This window comes from Dipteris shenzhenensis, chromosome 30 (genome assembly GCF_047967505.1).
Source record: "Dipteris shenzhenensis isolate YYH24624 ecotype China chromosome 30, Dip_SZ_1.0, whole genome shotgun sequence".
Taxonomy (NCBI): Eukaryota; Viridiplantae; Streptophyta; class Polypodiopsida; order Gleicheniales; family Dipteridaceae; genus Dipteris; species Dipteris shenzhenensis.
The window spans coordinates 42,672,156-42,694,683 of record NC_141625.1 but is presented as its reverse complement, the minus strand read 5'-3'; the positions used below and the strand labels follow the sequence as shown (position 1 = coordinate 42,694,683).

The following is a 22,528-nucleotide window of genomic DNA, read 5'->3' as shown; positions in this document are numbered from 1 at the left end:
TATGGGAAGGTGGTTCTACCACCTATTCTGCAGACCAAGGATGAGATTTTGCAGATGATAAGTAGTTTGAGACCTCGATGCAGCCTTCTCTCAGGTCCAAACCCGCAATAGAAAGGTCAGAGCAAAAGCAAAAGAAAGCCTAGTAAGAGGATGGAAATTTGAGGTAAAAGAAGAGGAAAATGTCTCAAAAGTGAGAGGGCTTTGCAACAGCTCCATTCAGGCGGGAGGACAACCCACAACACAAATGAACCCAAAAGGGAGCACAGAATTGTCATTTCCATGAGTTTCTAAAAGTGCCGCTAAGTCGATCTTGGGTATCTCTGGAGTGTCTCACCAGGGGCTGGTCTCTGTTGGTCCCCTCAGTCCCATGCTCTTGTACCCCCAAAATGGAGATCACAAAAGTGTTGGCATCTGTGACTGCAAAGGGGGCGCAGGGAATCCTGTGGACTCTAATGTTGAGAGCCTTATTCACTCTCTGCTGCTGCTCAAGTAAGGTGGCTGAAACAGCTGCCTTTGCAAGCTCTTGTTGTTCACTACATCCACCTACTTGGAGGTCTCCTCAACTCTCCCTCGACAATAGACTGCATGGCAATGTGCTTCTCCATAGCTGTACAGCTCCTTGGAGTCATATCTGCCTGTTGTCAAAGATCCGCTATCTCCTTCCAGAGATCGGTCCTTTCAACCTAGATCGTGGGGTAAGTCGTGCCTACGAGGGCCGATCTGTTGCTGTTACTCGGCATCTCGAGCTTGTAGCCCATGTATCTTTGTGAGGAGCTGCTATAAGAGGTCTGGGAAGGCCAAGGAATGCTGTGGTGGGTATGCGTAAGGCACAGGAGGAGTGGAGGGAGGAGGTGAGCTGGAGAAAACCGAGTAGTCATCGACAAGGCAGATTGGTAAGAGGCATGGGGGTCGGAGGGAGGTGAGACCTGGAAGGAGGGAGAGACTGACGTGACCGGGTGGGATCATCGTTGGGGCCCCAGGACTATAGCACCATGTAAATGTCTAAGGGTGTGAGCAGTCTTTTGTATGTGGCGGTCCTGTCGGTCATCTTGAGAACTTTTATGAAAGATCAAAGAGGAGTGATGCGATACTTTGAAAGATAAAAGAAAATGTCACAATCTCAGTGTGAGAAACCTCTCTTCTATAAAAGGCAACATTGGAGTCACTTTTGTCCCAATGGCATTACAGAGTGAATATGATCTTCACAAAAAAAAAAAGAATATGGTTTCCAACCAAATCTTGAGAAGATTTTCCTATTGTGAAGCAGATCCCCACCAATAACATGCATACAATGACATCCCAAAACAATGTTGGGAATGATCTTTCAAAAAAAGCCAGAACCCTCCATGAAGACAGCACCAGAGGATCAAGTTGGGCCCGTGATTGTAAGATGTCACTAAAAGAATAAGACATTTAAGCTGATCGTAAAGAAATGAAGGTCCAGTTATGATCCTATGGTGAAAATACCTAGCCCCACAGTGTACCACACAGAGATCAATCGACAAATTTCAAACTTGTTAGGTCTTAGCTAATTTCAACTCAAAGGACCACCTCTAATAATTATGCTAACAAGGTGATCTAGCTATGCTATATAACCAAGTGCTCATTGCAATACTCCCCTGCTTGGAAGCCAGAGAAAGAAATCGATTCTCCTTTTTCAGAGAACCTGTGAAAGATCATTTCATGGACTTCAAACACAAGCAGGTACCCCCAACGCATGAATCTGTCAAAGATCATTTAATGGACTGTAATTTCAATTAATGATTCATTTTGGGTCATTTCTCACATGTAGTGGTCCTCTGTAGGGTAGACAGCAAGGACCACGCTATATTCATACCTTTAGAGACACGAAAGGTTCAAATTCTATTTTTTTCTTCTGGACTCAACCTAGGAAGGAATCTCAGTTGACAGGCAGAAATTCTCAATTGACAGCCAGATTAACTACACTGCAGTCGTTTGCTGAAGATTAGAATGTTACCAAATTGCAGCAAGAGCACACATCTGGTGTATAATGGGGACATACAGTGTTGCCAAGCTCATTTGGATCCAGTGTCTTGGATGCCTGCTGGATAAGCCATCCTTTGTTTGTTGTAGAGTGCTGAAAAAAACTCGTTTGCTTCTCTCTGCAAGTTCTTAAATTTTGGATCTTTGAAATTGTGGACCTGGATGTATTTTTTCCATTTTTAACAAATTTTACACAACAAGAATTGAGGGCTAACGTGTTTATCACATAAGTGTTTTCAGAATCATTAATGGTAACATTGATTAAATTTAAGCTTATACGTGTTCGATAAATGCTTATTTTGACATGTAAATACAATTCAAAAAAGGTGCCCTTTTTTTTCGTCAAACATTTCCAAACATTTTGAAAACGTGTTTCAAATGCTGCTGTTTGAAAATGCGTGGCAACGGTTGTAGTCAGGCCAAGAGCCCAACATCTTGAAGGCCCACCTGGCATTCTGGGTATGCAGCTTGCTGGTGCTCAAGATGAAATTAGAAGGTGCTGAGTAAATATTTCTGGGAATAAAAACCAGGCTACAACATATCAGAGTGCAGCTAATGGAGTTAGGAAAACTTAAAGATGCGGCACGTATGTGCTTGTTCGGGTTCTTGCAACAGTGGAAATAAACATTTATGGTGTGTTGGCTCTTCGTTTTCCAGTCCCTTGCACAGATATGATAAAGCAACATGAATCTACATGGTAAATTTTTTGAAGTAGTATTGTGTTTACTGTCTAAGTTTAGCGTTACCCAGACAGAACTATTTTTACAACATAACTTTAAATACTAATGATTGCAATTTACATTCTGCAGAAGAGAGCTGGAGAGCTACGAGCAGCATTGGTACAGCTAGGCCCTGTATGTATACAATTGTTGCAAACCTGGGGGCTTTGAGTTCTGCGATGCTTCATATTCTGCTTTGCACATGCCTTTAGTAAAATTTTGGCAGGACACTAAGTCTTATATCAAGAGTCTCGAGTCTAGAAATGCTGAATACAAGAGAAACATGGGAAACATTTTGGCATCTGAGAGTGAGCTATGTTTACATCTCTTTGGCAGTGAATGTTAGGATTTTTTCATTTTTTTGAGAAAAGTAAATGATTTGATTTATATCAATGTCTACACTTTTCACATGAGTTAAACAGTTTCACAAAAACATGATGCATATAAGCTGTGAAGCTCAAAACTGAAGAGCAGGACTTGTGCTGTTACCAAACGTCTGCTGAGGCATCAAGATGACAAAAGATTTTCTAGTATCCAATCCAATAAAAGCACCAGCTGCACAAACAGAAAACAGTGTCCTTCCCGTGAACTCCGTCTCGTCAAGCATCCGGATGATATCCCAAATTGTTCACATGCAGCTCCCAATCCTTCAGGTCGATAGCCACTTGCTGGTTTGCATTTGCCAGTGGAGTGCTAGCGTATCGTGCTCTGCATCAGCATGTGGATGTGAGCCTGGGTACTCTCCATCTCCTCGGTCACCATCCTCAATTCGTGTTCAGTCATGCAACTCAAAAGTATGGATGAGTAGCCACATCTTCAAACTGAAACCTTATTGTGGGACACCCACAAGGACCACAAGACTCTGGCTCTTATCAACACTTGATTCTTCCCTAAAACACCCCTGCAGCATCACCTAGCAAACAAACTGTCCAACTGAGTGTCAAGAAAGACAAAAAGGATTTTCTGATTATGATCCTGCATGTGGATGGTATGCTGCGCACAGGCACGCCCTATTCAAAAAGGACCTTGAAGCTTCATTTGAGATGTCTTAGCTGGGTTTGTTACACTACTATTTGGGCATTCAGTCTTTGCAAACAGATGAAGGCATTGTGCTAAGACAATCAATACACTCAGGACTGTTACAGAGGTTCAGTTTTCAGGACTGAAAGTCTATTTTGGGTTGAGGCTGTCGCAGGTGAACCTTCGATGTTGTTCTAGAGAGTTAGGCTGTTGGATGGCTTATTTATCTTTGCAATACCCATCCAGATATTCAGATCATCCAAAGACACAGCATTTATGCTGTGAAGTGTGTTTTCAGTATTTGTAGGGTACTCAATCTCTTGGATGGTTCTATGCTAGGGGAGGTGACTCTGACTTGCATACTTTCATTGATTCAGATGGGCTGGGATTATGTCGCAGGTGAACCTTCAATGTTGTTCTAGAGAGTTAGGCTGTTGGATGGCTTATTTATCTTTGCAATACCCATCCAGATATTCAGATCAATGTGTCTCAGGCCAAAGACACAGCATTTATGCTGTAAAGTGTGTTTTCAGTATTTGTAGGGTCTCTTGGATGGTTCTATGTTAGGGGGGGTGACTCTGACTTGCATGCTTTCATTGATTCAGATGGGCTGGTGATTATGACACTAGACATTCCATCATTGGAACTTGTTTCTTTATTGCCAGTTCATGCATTTCATGGTTGAGTGAGAAACAATCCAAACTTCAGCTTGTGAAGTTGAGTATGGGGTAGCTTTCACCACTATAGTTGAATGTGTATGGCTCAGGAGGTTGATGGCAAATATTTCGTGGTAGTTTGCAGCCATCTACTCTTATCCTCGATGACAGTTAGAGTGCTATTGTAATGGCATGGAGTCTTGTGTTTCATGCAGGCACGAAACACATTGAGATCCATTGTCATTATATCAGAGAGAGGATACATGTAGGAGACATCAATTAATTTGATCTACTGTCCTACAAATTAGAATGTTGTAGATCTTTTCACCAAGGACCTCTCCAGAGAAAAGTTTGAAGCTCTCTGCAAAGCTTTTCCATTTGGTGATTGACATCACTCCTTGTACACCAAGACATTATCACGGGGGGGGGGGGGGGGGGTTGTTAAGAAATAATGTCATATATATATATAATTTAGGTAGTGGCCGATGTACCTATTAGTTAGAAGGGTTAGAGGCACTTTTAATCCTTATCTAAGGTTTTTCCTCCTAATTGTAGCTAGAGGTCGAGTTAGTGTTAGCACGTGTGATTTAACTCTAGTTGGGTGCCACCTAGGGTTTTGTCATGTTAGGCAGCTGTTATACTCTCATTCTCCATGTTGCAATTTTGAGTTAAGCATGCTCCCTCCATCTCCACCACTTCCAAGCTCCGATTTGGTTGACATGTTAGCCAACACCCTTTGTGGCTCTATCGTGGTTTGCGTACTTCCTGAACTCTTCACTTTAGCTAAAGTCTATTGTTGCTGCTGCTGGTTACTCTATTGCACCCTGCTGGAACCTCTACCTCCACCTTCTCTAGTGCACAAATGCAATTCTGGAGGCTGGTGCAGATCTTGGATTTTGGCCCTTGTTACTGCCCTTCACAAATCTCTGTAGTGTCTGGCATGCACTGCTGAAGACATATTTGGCAGCCTGTAGTGGGATGGATTGAATGCTTATGCCCCCTAGAATGGGGGCTTTATATAGAGGCTGATATGCCCATAACAAGCCGATCGGGGGCTTATATAGACGATCCAATCAGGGTTAGGCCGACCCAACAATCTAATGGCTGGCCGTCGTAGTTTGTGAACTGGCTGAACAAACCAGCCCTTGGGCTCCTATAAAACTGTTGGCTGTGCCTCTTGTACCCATTTCTAGGGCTGACAGCAGCACCTTGTGCCCCTCCAACGGGGTCTCCAATAGACTGCAGACCTGCCCTAAATTAGCACCTATGTGTGGCCCAATGAATGGCCTATTACCATGGCTGTCTGTTCCATGGTAAATTTGCCCTAGAGGGTGGGTTATAATTAACCCTAAGAAGGATAATCATCTGCTATCCATATGGCAGCTTATCTGCTGCTCACATGGCAGCCTCCTTCTCCCTCCATGTTCCTCTTATCATGCTACAGGTGTCACTCCTCCAGGCTCTCCTCACTTTTCGGGGCTTACAAACAGAGAGTGGGCCCTAATTCTCGGACATCCTCTTAATGAGTTGTTGTGAGCTGCGGCGCACTTCTCCAAGAATACACTCCCTTTGCTCCCTAGGAAGAGCTCTATGAGAAACACATTGAAGGCGTTTTATATGTCTAATCCAAACACCCGTAGAGCAAACATTGGCACATGCTCTGTGATGGCATGGTCCATGTCATTGGAAACCCCTCCACAAAATGACGCGACCCTCCAAGTGATAGCGCCCATCTTGAAACTACCCTGCATCATGACATGAGTCGTACTTGGTAACTCAGCCATGGCATGACCCTTTGAGTAGTCGCCGCAATCCGACAAATTTCTTCATGGAAATCTTTGTTAAGAAACTTTGACCGTCTTCGAATCAATGCTCTTCACGAGCAATCCTCAGTTCGGATTCTGGATCTTGAGCCTTTGAAGGTCACATTTGTACTCTCGTTGTGCTCTCTCGTCTTCGACATGAAGACTTTGACAAAGTTTACTTTGTTAATCGTCATCATTGTGCAACGGAAACTCTTTTGGGAAGGCTTCTTTGACAACCGACGTTGTCAGCTCTGTGTCCTCCAAGAAGTCCATGCCACCAACTCTCTCAGTCAACCCCCTGTGGCTGTCCAGCAAGTCTCCTCCTGTTGAGAACTCATGGTCAACGAAACATTGTATAACATCTTGGTGAAGTCGTAAAGGATTAATGAGAATACATACCGTGAGTGAATATCATCATGTGGTTGCCTACTATTGCAGCAAGCACGTCACATCTCTTGAGTGCCATCCTCTTGTGATTTTGTGCTGGGTGCAGAAAGCAATGTAACGGGAGTGGAGTGCGGGAAGCAAACAACAAGCTGGAGCAAAACGTAGTACTGCTCAAATGGATAAGAGGAAAATACAAAGGGTGGCCTATATGGTCCCCAACTCAACCATATTGTTGACTAGAGAAGTCAACTCATAGAGTTGACCTGACCTACAAGGCTCATACCAGGGCTAAGTGCTAACAAGCCCCCTTCCATGGTATGGCTGAAGTATCCTAGAAATATCTCAGGAATACTTGGAAACTACATCATGGTTGCACATATTCGTAAAGCTTTCGTGAAAAGATCTGTCAAGTGGTCCTCGGTGGGAACATAGGACAACTGGATGTCTCCACCAGATAGTTGCTCTCGAACATAGTGATAGTGGACTTCAATATGCTTTGTGCACTTATGAAACACTAGGTTTCTAGCAACCGCCAAAGTACTCTGGCTGTCGGTGTAAATCGTAGTAGAGTCGGGCTGAATGATATTAAGGTCTGCAAGTAACTTGTGAAGCCAAACGCACTCTATTGTAGCTGTGAAAGTTGCTATGTACTCAGCCTCACAACTCGATGTGGCAATTGTAGGTTGCTTCTTGCTGAACCAAGAGATGCATGAAGCTCCAAGCATAAAACAGTTGCGGCTGTGTGACACCCTAGTGTCATAACATCCTGTCCAGTCGCTGTCCGGGATGAATGCATGCAAAGCAAGTGGGGCTCTGAACCATAGAGTAAACTCAAATGCTGTGTGGCCTTCAAGTATCAAAAGATCCGCTTCACTGCTTGCCAATGCTGCGTACTAGGCTTGTGCATGTACCTGTTGTGCTGGGAAATGGCATACTGAAGATCAGGCCGGGTATGACAAAGGTATATGAGGCAACCAATAGCCTACTGATAAAGGAATGCATCAAATGGCAGACTTCCATCCTCGGAGGAGAAACGAAAGCCATGCTCCAATCATCATTATACTCCCCCCAACATATGCAAACAGTATGCCCAAATAAAAGTGCAACTGTCCCATATTTTTTATGGCAAAATACTGCTGTAAATCAGCCTTGAAATCTGCAATTTATTCCATATCTGGCTTAGTGATAAGCATGTCATCCACGTATAAAATCAGAATTAAAAATTCTGATGTACTCTTTTGGACGTAAAGAGTGGCCTCGGTTGGGCTATTCTGAAAGCCACGGGCTGTCAAAAATGCATTTATCTTCGCATACCATGCCCGGGGTGCTTGCTTTAAGCCATAGAGGGCTTTTCTGAGACGGCAAACCATATTTTCAGAACCTAATTGTTCAAAACCTGGTGGCTGAGTGACATAGACCTCTTCATGAAGATCACCATGAAGGAAGGCAGTCTTGATGTCTAGCTGATGAAGCTCCCAATGCCGATGAGATGCCATAGCAATAACACACCTGATAGTAGTAATGCGTGAGGTGGGAGCAAAGGTCTCCTCAAAGTCAATCCCGTGCTGCTGTGCATATACCTTTGCAACCAAGCGGGCTTTGAGGCGGTCAACACTACCATCAGCTTTCCTGTTGGTAAGTCACACAACTCCCAAGTGTTGTTTGCATGAATGGATTCAAGCTCAGCCTTCATGGCATCCACTCTCCTGGTGCAACTGCCTGCTCAAAAGCATGATCATCAACTAAAGGCATATCAGGCTGAGCAGGAACTATTGGAGGAGGATGTGCACTGGTAGAATTGTATTGCACAACACTCTGCACTAGCTGCTCTGGATCTGTGGGCGACTGAAAGAGAGACAACAATGTATCAAAGACATCTGAGGAATCAACAGTAGGCTGTTTTTTGCATTCCAGCAAGGTTAAGGCACATTTTCAGTGAATACAACATCCCTATTGACAATGACCTTGTACGTGCTGGGCTGATACAACCTCTATCCCTTGCTCTTTGCGCTATAACCAATGAATATGCATTTTACGACTTTGTCTTCAAGCTTGTGCCTCCGCTGAGATGGCACATGAGCATAAACCAATGACCCAAACACCCGCATATGAGAAATTTCAGGTTTGCGACCGTGCCATGCCTCATAAGGTGTGACAGTCTTCAATGCCTTTGTGGGTGCCCGCTTGAGAGAATTCACTAGACATGTACTCTTCCCCCCCCTGTTAGTGCGTAGAGTAAGGAGCTTGTTTTCTCATTCATTTTCAGCCATGGCAAGCCAATGTCTGAAGCATGGGAACACATCAGATTTGGCCTTCATGCTATATATCCAAGAAAATTTGGTGTAGTCATCCACAAAGGTAGAAAAGTAAAGATAGCCCGCAAGAGATGCTGTCTGCATTGGCCCACACACATCACTATGCACAATGTGAAGCTTCTTGGATGTACCAACTGTCCCATCCTTTGGAAATGAGAAATGGTGCATTTTGCCCAACAAGCATACCTCACAAACATGTTTAACTGGTGGATGCATGGGTGGGAGAGCAACCACCATGTTTCGTGAATGCATTTTAACCAAGCTTCTGTAGTTGAGGTGACCCAACCTCGCATGCCATAAGTGGGAATCTGAAATTACAGATTCAGCCACCAAATTTGCCTCTATAGCAGGATGTTTGTGGTAAACATCAAGATGATATAGGCGAGAAGAAAGTGACCCAATAAGTACTATGATGTCATCGTACCAGTTGTCATACACGGCACATCAATAACCTATCAAAGAGAACCTAAAAGCGATTCAAGGATATGGCTGCAATGGAGATGAGGTTCTTCTTAATACTTGGGACAAACAAAATATTCATGAGCGTGATCGTATCATCTGAAACTGAAGTGACCTTGACCTGGCCAATCCCTTTCATGGGATATGATGCATTGTCGGCACATGTCGCTGTGCCACCATGTGGAGCAGCCCCCAATGTCTGAAAGAGTGATTTGCAAGAATTGATGTGCTTGGAAGCACCACTGTCGAAGCACCAATTCGACTTAGAATCTAAAACAGACAAGGTTGTAGCATGCTTCTCTGGAGAAGTGATGCACATGCGACATTTAGAAATGTCATGTCCTGGCTTCCGGCAATAATTACAATGTTTGCTCTTTTTCTTCTTTGCATCAGACGGGGCAAGAATTAGATGAGTGTTCAGCAGTAGATGAGCCTCCAGAAGGCTTGGGTTTAGCGACAAAAGCCTAATTTCCAATTTGAGAGGCGGCACGATTTGTGCGACTCTGCTCTTCCTACTGGAGAAGGGAAACAAGCTGGTTGACAGTATTAAGTGTTGGGATTTCCCATGGCAACCAACCTCAATGTAGTTACTAGTAGCAAACCCCGGGTAGTAGGACTCAGGAAGTCCATTGAGTGTTGTGGACACTACCCAAGCATCTAAAATAATGTCATCCACTTTAATGAGCTGCTCTTGAAAATCCTTGTTTTTTGTGATGTATGCATCCATGTTGTCCCCCTCTTCCATTTTGACATTCTCCAATTGCCTGCGTAAGAAAGCAACACTTGCCTCATTGCAAACCTAGTAAAGGTGAGCCAAGGTGTTCCACACAACCTTTGATGTTTTGCAAAACGGAATGTGAGAAATGATGTGTCTCTTGACTGAAAAAGCAATGATAGAATGTGCTTGGGCATCTCTACCATCCCATGTGGCCTGTTCGGGTGTAGGAGGTGTGGCTGTAGAAGTAGTAGATCCAGAGGTGGCTGTATCAGCTGCACGAGTGGTGGCAGTAGATCCAGAAGTGGCTGTACTAGCTGTAGCAGTAGCAAAAGTGGATGCCACAGAGGAAGGTCGAAGATCCGATCCTGAGACAATACCACAAATTTTTTTGGCAAGCAGCAAATGTTTCACCACATATGACCAACATTGGATAATTGGGTCCATCGAGCTTGTCATTAGCTGAGAACATACCCATCCAATAGTTGCTTCCCATGGCAAAAATAAATCCCCGCTCAAGAGTAGCCTCAAGGCTTTTACTGCAAAATGAGCTGGCTGACAAAAAATGACAGCAAATGTCAGGCAGTGAACAACCAAAAATTCACTGCTCAAACAATGAGCTAAATGCACGTGCTGTCCCCAAAAATATGACATGCAAAACAATATATGTCCGATCAAAGGATCCCCTGCCAAAGATAGCTGTCCTACAAAAATATCAGCCCAAAACAAGGGGCAAATGTCTGCGAATATATTCAATGATCAATTGAGCTGTAAATGTCCCAGACGAAGGCTGCGTAACTCAAATCTGACAAGACAACAAGCCCAAATCAAGGGGCAAATGCATGATTTACCTCAAATTGAAGTGAATAAAGCAAATGTCATTGCAATGGGCAGCAAATCTGGCAAAAGCCCCCAAAATCTGAGAGGGCAAATATGCCAAAAAGAGGGCAAATTGGGAAAAGCCCCAAATTGTGCTGCAAGTTGCAAATGTGATTCAATGTGCTCCAATTCCAAGCCAATGTCAATGTTCCTGCATGTCAATGTCTACCAAATGCCCAAATGTACCAAGCCAATGTCACTGCAAATTTCAACAAAATTGACAAAACCCCCAATTTCTGAAGGGCAAAACTGTCAAATTTGGGGCAAATGACCAAAAACCCCAAATTTTGCTGAAATAAAGCAAATGTGACAAAATAACCTGCAAATCTAAAAAATATACCACAATCTCTCAGTTAATAGGCCAGTGTCGGAGTGGAAATGAAGTCAAAATAGGGCATACTTCAAAAGCCCCACTGCAAAATCTACAAATGTGATACAAAAGCCCCAATCTCTTTTTGCAAAGAAAGGAACCTTCTATTAATGCTTGAACGACTTCATACAAAATAGCAGCCCCAAAGGTGCTGAGTATGGGAAAAAAATGGGAAAAGGCTGAAAGAAAAGACCGGCTTGTTCCAGAGAAACCCAGCTCACTACCTAGGGGATCTTTGGTACTGGGGCTAACAGCCAGGTAGGGGGACTATACAACCTCTCTGGTACTGGGGCTAGCAGCCAGGTAGGGGGACTATACAACCTACGAATCCCTCGCGGAGTGAAGATGTAGAAAACTCCTACAGGCCAAGCCTTGCAGAATCGAGAGGGATGTCTGACCTATCTCCCCCTTTCGGGATCAAACAAATGCACCCCTTGCTCAAGGACTGAGGGAGGGAGCCTGTGTAAAATACCTCCTGGCACGCTAATCGGAAGGGGGTGGAGATAATCTCCGAGAAGTTCCGGAAGGAGGCTGGAGTCAAGCCATCCTCATTTCTGGGTCGAAAGAGCCTTGAGGGCTTCCTAGAGCTCCTCATTTGTGAAAGGCTCCTCCAATCTGCTGCATAAATCCTGCAAGACTACTGTCGGAACGTGATCCCAAACTCTCTCTCCGGCCACAAGACTAGCGGAAGTCATCCTCTCCGTTTGAAAGAGCTGGCTGTAAAAACCTGTGGTCAGGTCTAAAATCTCTTGCGGGTCATTCAGTCCAGCCCACTGCAAGTTGCCAAACAGGTCTTCAGGCCAGATCTGTGAAGGGTAGCAGACAATCCAAGATCTGCGCAAGCTCAAGAAGTGCATTTGCCATTTGTGCACTAGAGAAGATGGAGACAGAGGTTCCAGCTGGGTGAGGCAGAGGCACCAGCCGCAATAGCAGAAGCAAACTTTAGCCTAAGTGAAGAGAGGTAGAAAGGGCAATGGCTGACACACACACAGTTTTGAGGCTCCTCCCATAGCCATTGAAGTCCTAATCAGAGGCACATAGTAGAAGAAGAGAGCAGAGGATTAGGGCAATAACTTGTGGCCTCAGATCCAGCACCAGTACGTAGCAACTCACTATCCACGTAGTGTGGTTTGTGTGAGAGCACTACTTTGTATTTTATTTTGGGTCCTCTCTTGGACATTCTTAGTCAGTTATTGGTTGCTATATCTTGTTGTCTATTCTGGGTTTGAGCATTGTTTACATTTGTGTGCACATCCGAACTAGGATCTAGAATTCTGAGGTTTGATCTCGTGGGCGGTTCATTTCCTCTACGTGTTCTAACAAAGTACTAGAAGCTAGGACTTAATCCAGACATACATGTTCACATATTACTCCAGCACATGATGGCTAGGAAGATTTGGAAAGTCACAAACACGAGAAGAAATAAAACCCGAGGATCAATTAAATGCCACAAATAAGGTAGTCACACATGCTGACCCACATGATGTGGAAAAATGGCAAGAGAAGAATGCAAAGGCATTATCTTTACCATCAATTGTGAAGATTGAGAAGGAAATCTAGTAAGTGAACATTTGATTCAGTTCAAGGTTCTCAGAGATCAGCTAGAAATTGTAGGTCAAAAGATTGACACTTGCATTGTTAGTACTAACTACGCTTCCAAAGAGCTTCAAAGTTTGGTCATGACACTGACCACTACAAAGCGATCGAAGCCACTCAGTTTTGAGAGCTACATCTAATGCTCGAGTAAGAGGAAGACATGGACAAGAAGTACACAGACAAAAAATGCATCATATAAGGCCTTTCATGCATCAAGCAAAGTAAAGGCAAACAAGGGTAAACCTTGACAAGATAAGCCCAAGACTCATGGTGACTCTTCAAACGAGGCAAGGGACTCTTCAAAGAGTGGGAGCAAGATGAAACGAAGAAAATGCTTCTACTGCAACTAGCCTGAACGCATAGCCAAAGACTGCAAATTAAGAAGGCTGATCAATAGGAGGAGGACTAGTCCCAGAAGGAAGAACCAACAGCCAATCTGGTGAAAGAGGAGTTGTTTTTTGTGGTTGCCCCAAGCACCACAAAGACAATATTCGCAAACAATGGGATAGTGTCCAAATGTCAAGCGTTGAGTGTTGGTGCACTAATTCTAATTACTATGTAGAGGACAATATTTGTCACTCACAAACAGAGATAGAGACTGAGGACCAGACTCTCACCACTATTGGAGAAGATGCAGATGTACACACTCAGTGCAAACTTCAAGAGCAAAATGACAAAGACTTTGCATGATGGCTCCAAAATGTTAGCACTTAGCCTTGGTATCAGCCTTGTAGGTCAGGTCAACTCTATGAGTTGACTTCTTTGGTCAACCATATGGTTGACTTGGGGGCCATATAGGCCACCGTTTGTAGTTTCCTCTTATTCATTTGAGCAGTACTACGTTTTGCTCCAGCTTGTTGTTTGCTTCTCGCACTCCACTCCCGTTCCATTGCTTCCTGCACCCAACAGTGGTATCACAGCAAGTTCTGTTGCTCCTACCTGCCTTCCCTCGTGCTCTCCCATTGCTCCTACCTGCCATTTTGCTCCAGCTCAGTCCAGTGCCTCATTTCATCGCCAGAAACCTGTTTTTTGAGTAGATAAACAGTCCAGCAACTGTTTTCTCACTTTTTGAGGTCCGATTTCAACGTTTTTTGACATTTTTTAGCTGCCCGCATACACTTGCACCATTTTGTCCAGGAAAAACTGTGTCCGTACAGTTGTCCGTATTGTCGTACGGATCTGTACGGACAGGTGTGCGATGCTGCCAGGAGTCCGTACAACTTGTCAGAAGTTGATTTCGAGCATTTTTGAACTGTTTTTGGAGGTTTTTTGCTCTGATCTGGACTCTTTTCAGTCATTCAGGCCTTCCTCCACGTGCTCCAACCTGCTCTAGCACCATTTGGCTGGGATTCTCTCCCTCTTGACTTAGATCTGCCTGGTACAGTTGGATTTGAAGCTTTCTACCCTCTTTTATCTCTCGTTTGCACACATTGCAATGACATTAAGGCGATTTTGCTCTAGAGATTGGGCCTTTGCCTTCTCTCCTGCCCCCTTCTTTCCTCTGCTCCCTCCTTCTCTTCTGCCGCCCTGCCACTTCTTCCACCTTCTCGCCTTCTCGTCCCCTCTCCTCTTCCGCCCTCCGCCGCTTCTCCCTCGCCTTCCTTGCCCTCTTTTTTCTTCCACCTCCTTCCTTGCCCTCTCCCTCCTTCACCCAGCCTGTCCTTGTTATCCTCGCCTCGTCTCCGCCTCCCCCACTGACGTCCTTCTTTCTCACCCCCCCCCCCCTTTTTTTCTTCTTCCTCCTTGCAGCAGGAGCATTTGTGCTTGTTAAGGCGAAAGAAAACCTTGGTGGTGACCCTTGGTCTAGCCAGAGGGGCTCTAAGATAGCACCCTCAAATTCCACAGCCGTTAAGGTTCTTCTTTCCCCAGCTGACAAGCAACAGGTATAGCAGGTAGTTTAGTCCCTCCAAGACAAGGCAATCGTGGGCAGAATTGTAGGCCTCACTCCTACAAGGAGACAAGTACGAGAGTGGATCTAGGCGAGCTTGGCATTAGAGGGTGACCATATCCAGGAGGTCACCATATATGGAAGAAGCGTATTCCTCATCTAGCTGAGCTCCCCCGACGCTACCTCGACACTCATGGAGCAAAGCCCCATCCTCCCTCGCCCGCATCTAGTGTACCTCTTTCCTTGGTACCATGGCTTTACAATGGAGGACATGGACACAACACACCATGTTCCCCGTTTTCCGGTTACGCTCCGCTTCCCAAGGCTCCCAAAGGAGTATCGGGCCATCCTCTTCTCCATTGATCGGGCATTTGGCACCGTGCTCGAGTCTCCTCCGGAGTCGGCCGCCTTAGTTGTAGCAGATGACGAGGTCTCCAGGATCAAATTGGTGGTTGAGAGCCCAAAGTCCCTCCCAGAGTTGATCCACCTAGAGACCCTCGAAGGGGCACACTTCGCCAGCGACTGGAGATTTTTGGGTTACCAAGCCAATGTCTTCGGTGCAAACAGATGGGTCACCTAGCCAGAGATTTCCCCCGTGGCCATGGTCGAGCGCCTCCCCTCCCCACCCCCACAGAGCAGGCAGAGTTAGCAGGCCAAAACCCAGTACCCCCTCAGACAGGAGCAGCAGGAGTCTCAGACCCCCTAGGTGACCCCCTTAGAAGGGGACTCGACCCAGGTTAAAAAGAAATAGAAACCAAGCAAACAGGCTCGCAAGCGCTGCAGGCAGAGGACCAAATGCAAAGAGAGAAACTGGATTGACCACGAGGCACTTGAGGAGGAGCAGCAGCAAAAGCCCTTACGAGGAGATCCACCTCCCCCAACGGAAGGGGCCACCGCCTAGCCACATGATCCTCCCGTGTTGGAGGTTCAGCGTCCGCATTCACCCTTGCATCAGCAGTGAGCCCCAGGAGCTCCTAATATGGCGATGGCAGACATTAACCAGGCAGCCACTGAGGAGGAATGGATCCAAAGCCCTCGCGAGCCTGATCAGCAGGAGGGGCCTGTGGTCGCCCCTATTTCCCCCCCCCTCCCCCACCCCCTCTAGATCCCTCCCTCTCTTCCTCTCCACTCCCCCCCCTCCTAGGTTCCCCCCCCCCTCGCCCCTCTTGCTATGATCACTTTCACCACCCGCCCCCTTCCCTCCGTCCCCCTCCCTCCTCTCTCCCCCACCGCCCCTCTCTCCACCTCGGCCCCCCCCCCCCGCTTCGACACCCCTGCCAGCAGGCAAGGGTAAGACAACGTCCCCTTCTACTTTCTCATCGCAGCATCAGGTCCATTCGGGGAGGGAGCCAAAAGGACGGGGCTCATCCTCCCGGTCAGCAGCTCCCAACTTCCAGCAGCCTAGGCATCGCTTACCACGAGACTTTTGGAGGTTGGGACTCTAGAATTATCTACAGATTCTGGAATCTTATCCTTTGTTGTTGGAGGTAACGCTTATGGTCCTTCAGCCCCAGAAGGGGGGTTTGATCAGTGTAGTGGGCTCTCAGACACACCCCGTTTGGAGATTCCAGTTCGCCTCCACAGGGTTGGAGAAGTGGTCCCCAAAGGTGTTTGATGCTATCATGGGAGATCAGATTTCACACATGATGGACGAGTGGATGGGGCCATAGGGACTGGACCTTTGGCACACCCATGGTGCGGAGGTGAATTTTCAGCTGAGCTACACGCAAGAGGAACCGATGTGTGGTTTGGCGGTAGGAGTTATCAAATTGCCGTTGGAGGCAAAGGTGGATCAGGCATACTACTGGCCCCTCCAGAAGTGTGCGGAACTGTTCGAGGTGGAAGTCTCCTTCACGATGAAGTGGGCACGGAAGATCGACATTGAGCCGGTTTCCACCCTAGTACATCGTCGCACAGACACGGACTATTCGCCCTCCAAAACCCCGACAAAGTCACATAAGGCAGTCTTTCTTAAACAGGCACCCACCCACATGAGAGCCTTGTTTTCTACACCCCCGTCCTCATGAGCTGGACCATAGTGAGTTGGAACGTGCACAGGCTCCATGACTGTGCTCGTAGCCAACCGCAGTACCTAATACTCTGGCAAGAGTTACAGAGGAAAGTGGTAGGGCAGACAGTGGACATCCTTTTGATTCAGAAGCCCATGTTTTCAGCATCAGACATCAGACGGTGACACCACCTTCTCCCAAGGAAAGGTCCGGAGGAGTGGTCCCCCGCAGTAGGACGAAGCGGAGGGGTTTGCATCTTGGTCTCACAGACTTACACTCTAGAGGATTGCGATCAGAGAAGGCTTATCCCAGGATGGACAATTTGGATGGGAGTTAGGACGGGAGAGTCCAGAATTGGGATCCTGAACGTGTATGCCCCAGCATGCAGACAGCACCGCTGGCATTTTGGAGGCAGCTGTCAGAGTGTCTTCCGGACGTAGACTCTTGCATTGTTGGAGAGGACTTCAACAACCTGAAGTTTGGGGAAGACAAGCAGGGCAGCGCCTCCTTCTCTGAGATGCTTGCAGCAGAGTGTATCACCTGGGAGCAGTTCATTTTCATGATCCGTGGTGGCAAAGACCCGTGGCGAGAGCCAGATTTCAACAGGATACCTAGCAGCCTCCTCTTCTCCTTTGGACAGAGGAGACATGATGGACTGCTTGAGAGACTGGGGACTGGGCAATGCACAGAGGCGGCTTTACCGGGATTTCGACAAGTACCACGATGTTAGACCACTCTTTCACTTAGATCAGTCCCGTCGAGGTCTCCCCCAGAAGGGGGTTCGCATTCCAGAGGACCTCCTGCAGGATGAGGAGATCCAGCAAGTCATGGTAGGGATTTGGGAGCAGTCAGAGACGACACCATGCGAGGGCTAGGTTGCGTGGGTGGCCGATGCGATCCACAGGAGTAGTGAGGAGTTGCAGGCTCACTCCCTTAGGCAGAGGACTCTTCAGGAGCGCGAGCGGGCTTTGAGGAGAGACCTCGCCTCAGAGCAGCTCAGGGACCAGGACCTAGGTTCTCAGTGGCTTAGCGACAGGTTCGAGAGTGCTCGCCTTGAGCTTCAGGACACGGAGATTCGATGGGTTTTCTCTTCCCGGGCCCAGTGGGAACAGTAGGGGGATAGGATGACGAAGCAGTTTTTTCAAACCACTGGGCCCCAATCAGCAGGCACACAGTTGTAGCGTCTCCAAGATCTGAATGGCTATGCCCCCACAATGGGGGCTTTATATAGAGGCTGATATGCCCCTAAAACAGGCTGACTGGGGGCTTGTACTGATTGCCCAATCAGGTTAGGCTGACCAGTCTGCTGGATGGCTGATCTAGTCTATGACTGGCTGAACAGACCAGCCTTTGAGTTCCATAAAACCCCTTGTTGGCTGCGCCTCCTATGCCCATTTCGAAGGCTGACAACAGCCCCTTGTGCCTCTCCAATAGTTTGCAAACCTGCCGTTAATCAGGGCCCATGGCCAACAGCATGGCTGTTTGTTCCATGACAGATCTGCCCTGAAGGGTGGGTCATAAGTAATTCTAATAAGTATAATCATCTACTGTCCATGTGGCATGCCCACATGGCAGCCTCCTAAGAGGGCCACATACTTAGAGAGGACTGCATCTGCACCCTATGTAATCTACAAGAGATTGAGTTTGAGGAGCACTTCGCGCTCTCAGATGTCCTGTGTACCATGAGATCCAAGGCCATCACCATTGTCTTTTTAGAGATGGATTCAGGCTCCTCTTAGGCCTCTTGGTTCATCTCATCACGGGCTTCCCACCGGAGCCTCTATCTGCCAAGAATCTCCTATCCATTCTCAGATGCCCAGTGAGCTTGGTTCGTGAGACATCATACAGAGGACCGTCTCAATAATACCTCTTTGCAGACTATCTTTCTTCCCATGGGTTCAGATATTTGGTATTCGTATTTATATTTGTCTTGGGTGCAGATACCCTCTTAGTGGATCCATCCATTCAGCTCATTGTACCTAATTTTTTTCTCTCTCTTAGATCTTTTGGTCTTTCGAAGACTTTAGTAAACCTTCTTTCTTTCTTCTCCCTCCATGTTCCCTCTATCTTGCTGCAGGTATCACTCTCCTGTGCTCTCATCATTTGTCCCCCCCATTATCTCCCTTTTAGCCCTTTCAACTCTCTTTTTGCCCCTAGCACTACCTCTAACTATAGCCTCTTTTTTCAGTTTATTACAATCATCTCCTCCCATACAATTTTGCCCACAAAATTTCATGCTGTGGTTGTAGTAAGGGGTGCCTCAACAACAAAGTGTTGTCAAGCTGAAAAGGCCAACAACTTGTTTGATCATGGGAGAAAGTCGATATATGGCACATGAGATGTGCTATTAAGTACTTCCGAAGATATGCTGAATTTGGAAATCCTGAATAATGAATAACATAAGTTCTAATAATTTGAAACTTGTTTTTTGATTCTTTCAAGTAAAGCTACAAGCTTGTCAATGCTCTGATCAATGTCAATGTAATTATAATTTATCGATTGTGTCATTTGAGAATTGAAGTGACCACTAAGTGCATTTGTAAACAAAGTGTATGATGATGTGGCATATTTAGCCTCATATGTATGCAGGGCTGCTGTACCTATCCCATTCTTGGGCTTTCATGTTGTACATTTGTTGTCATATCCGGGTAATGTGGAGTGTCTCCATCTGAAAATTTTAAGTTTCAAGGCATTACCTGGAATGAATAGAAGTCACCTTATGCATGTGCAACACACACAGGTTGGCCTAGCAGAAAGGAATTTCGGGGCGTCTTATGTTGCTTGATTGGGTGCAGGCATTTGTAAAAATAGCTCAAGCAGTATCCTCCCGCCCTGTAAGTTCTTTTCACCTGTTTTTCAACATCCTTCAGATTTTCTTGACCCTGTAATGCTTAAGGAAATCTTTGGCAGCCTGTCTGGGACGTGTGTTAATGAAGAGCATTGCTTTTTTTTTGAAGTAAAACTCCTTTAACTGGGCTGTGCTTGACAGGATGTGATACCGCCAGAATATCTCGAGGAGCTTGCATTGTTACAGGATCGAATTGCACCTTTTTCAACAGACATGGCATTAGAGATGATTGAACAAGATCTGGGAGTCCCAGTGGATCTTATCTTTTCAGAGATTTCACTGCAACCTGTGGCTGCTGCATCTCTTGGTCAGGTGCTTTAGGTGCAGTGAGGATAACCGTTATAAGATTTGTGGTTAGGGATCAAGAAAATTACAGCTTACTGGTAAGTGTAGCTTTTTGACTTGTAGCTGAATACACATGCTTCATGTTGGCAGGTGTATCAGGCACGTCTACGCCCCAATGGACAAACCGTTGCAGTAAAAGTGCAGAGGCCTGGTGTACGAGCAGCCATTGCTCTAGATATTTTTATATTGCGTATTCTTGCTGGATATGCTCGCAAGGCTGGCAAGCTCAACACAGACCTTCAGGTTGTAACTTAAAACTGGTGAAGCTACGTTTTATCAGTGGATTTGAATTGATAAACCTTTGAAAGGATGCATGATTTTTAAATGAAATCACAAGCACATGATTAGTTGTTGGTGCTACAGTTGAAGAGCTATGGGTATCTGTCATTAAATATGTGGATCTTTTGAAAAACTTTATAAAAATCTGCTTTGTCTGTGTTTTGAACCCTGCAATTTTCATCATACTAACCATATGGGTGAGATCGTTATAGAGCTCTGTGTGGTGGGTGATGGGACAAGTGAGTGAAGTAGGATAGGATTGCCTTGGAGCAAGGTGAATAGAGAAGAACAAGTGAAAATGGCCATGGAAGTGTACTTGATGGGCTATCTTTGGCCTTATTTGTGGAAGGGAGAAACTGCCTTGGGATGGGCAGGGAGAGTGCAAGCAAGTTCCCCAATGTTGGATTGTCTGACCTCACCGAACAATGACTTTTCTAGCTTCCCTAACATGTTTTGTCCTACATAAAGCATATTACTACTATGTATGTTATAGACAATATATGTTATTATGTATGTTATAGATAACATAAATGACTTATGTGGCATGAATAGGACTAATAGAAATAGAAGTCTTGAGATGCTTGTTTCTAATACGTGTGTAGACACATCTTGGGAGATTCTGGCTAGTATCACAGCATGGCATATTTGGAGAGCCAGATGTACAGAGGCTTTGGAGGACTCCCAGGTTCACCCTTCTCAAACTATGGCCAATATCTGGGCAGATACTATACACACTTTGATGGCCATTTGGGCTCACATACAGGGAACCTCCAGGATTGCTATTGCTAGGAGGGTTGCTTTTCTCAGAGTCTAGAAGGATTGTCCTTTCTTCTCTGACTCTCCTTCGGGGATGAGTGGCATTTTCAGCCACCACCCGGGATTTTTGTTTGCTCATTTTGAGTTGTTTTTTCTCATGCTTGACATGATGTACTCCCGCACTTGAGCTTGCTCTGCGGTTTTTATTCATACTTAATGAAGTACTTTTCTTGAAAAAAAAATACGTCTTATTTTATTAAGAATTCTTATGTTATTATTTGTATAATGAGTGCTAACTAATCAAGCCTTAAATCATGAAGATTATTCATGTTTGACCACGCGACAAGACTATCACTAGCATTTCAAAACCCTTATATGCGGCATGACAAAGTCTGGTTTCCGTTGCTTTCCTATTGAGCATAATGCCAAGGATTTTTACAAGGTTGCTCGACTTTGTGAATTGTTTTGGATGAGAACTTTACACACTTTCTTCCCAAGAGGTTTTAATTTGGAAGGAAAATAAACTCATTTTAATAATAAAAGAACCTCTAAAAAAGAACCCTTTGATGTTGGAGAACTCATATCAATCCTTTTAACATTCCTCTTTACCAACATAGTCATATTGTATGGAAACCTAAAGTTATGTTATGGGCTTGTCCTAGCTCTTCTGCAATCTCATATTTGTTCGTGAGTTACCTCCTTCACTTCCTCTTCCGCCTCCTTCAGTCCCTTTAACTTCCTCAATACCAAGAGTTTTTGCTTCTCGAGGCTATAAAAGAAGACTTCTTTACCTAGGTAGACTAATGTCTTTGGGTCTTTCTTCGATAAAAGTTTTTGAAAAATATAATGTCAAAGTTATTTTCAAGCTTCAATACACCTTGGAAAACTTATCTTTTGAGGATTTGAATCTAAATAAGCTCCATTATATACAACTTAAAACTTCGTTGGATCGCTTCTTGACGGTAAAAGCTTCCTTTCAAAGCAAAGAACTCTATATAGACTAAATAAGGAACTGTCGATTTCTAATTTTTATTCTCCCTCTCTTGACAAGGTAGGCTTGAACTCAATTTTGAAGTCTCCTGAAGTAATGGATTCTCTCCCTCATTATGTGAGAAGAATTTGGAAGCATCTAGTAGTAGCTTGGAAGTATGTAAAAACTTTTGGACAAAAGGCTTTCAACTATGGAGAGAGAGGTAAAAGGCTTTCAGAACATTCAAAATCTTTTATGCTTAGAGAACCTTGTTGTTGTAAAAGTAAGAGGTTCCAAAGCTTTATTGATGCTGATTTAAGACATGTAGTCACAGCAGCTAATACTTCAATTTTGCTTTGTAGTAACTTATGAGACCTTTTCATGAAAGGCACGAAATTTCGATTGTACTCTTTTAAAGAGTCTTGCCCTATCAATACCTACCCTATCATTTTACATAAGCTTAGCCACGCTAGGCATTTTATAGATGATTTATTTGTACCAGATGTTC

General features: G+C 45.2%; 1 protein-coding gene across 5 annotated transcripts in view; it reads left to right on the top strand.

Moving 5' to 3' along the window:
• LOC147882156 (Protein kinase superfamily protein) overlaps positions 1–22,528 on the top strand; it is a 125,136-nt gene that overhangs the window by 1,882 nt on the left and 100,726 nt on the right. For 3 of the 5 annotated variants that reach the window (XM_087401571.1, XM_087401570.1, XM_087401574.1), the window contains 5 exons: positions 2,814–2,858; positions 19,396–19,470; positions 19,618–19,656; positions 19,812–19,982; positions 20,106–20,258. In XM_087401571.1, coding sequence (XP_087257697.1) covers positions 2,814–2,858; positions 19,396–19,470; positions 19,618–19,656; positions 19,812–19,982; positions 20,106–20,258 — 483 coding nt within the window. Of the gene's footprint in view, positions 1–2,813; positions 2,859–19,395; positions 19,471–19,562; positions 19,657–19,811; positions 19,983–20,105; positions 20,259–22,528 lie in introns of those variants that run through there. The other 2 variants (XM_087401572.1, XM_087401573.1) reach the window with 2 other exon arrangements.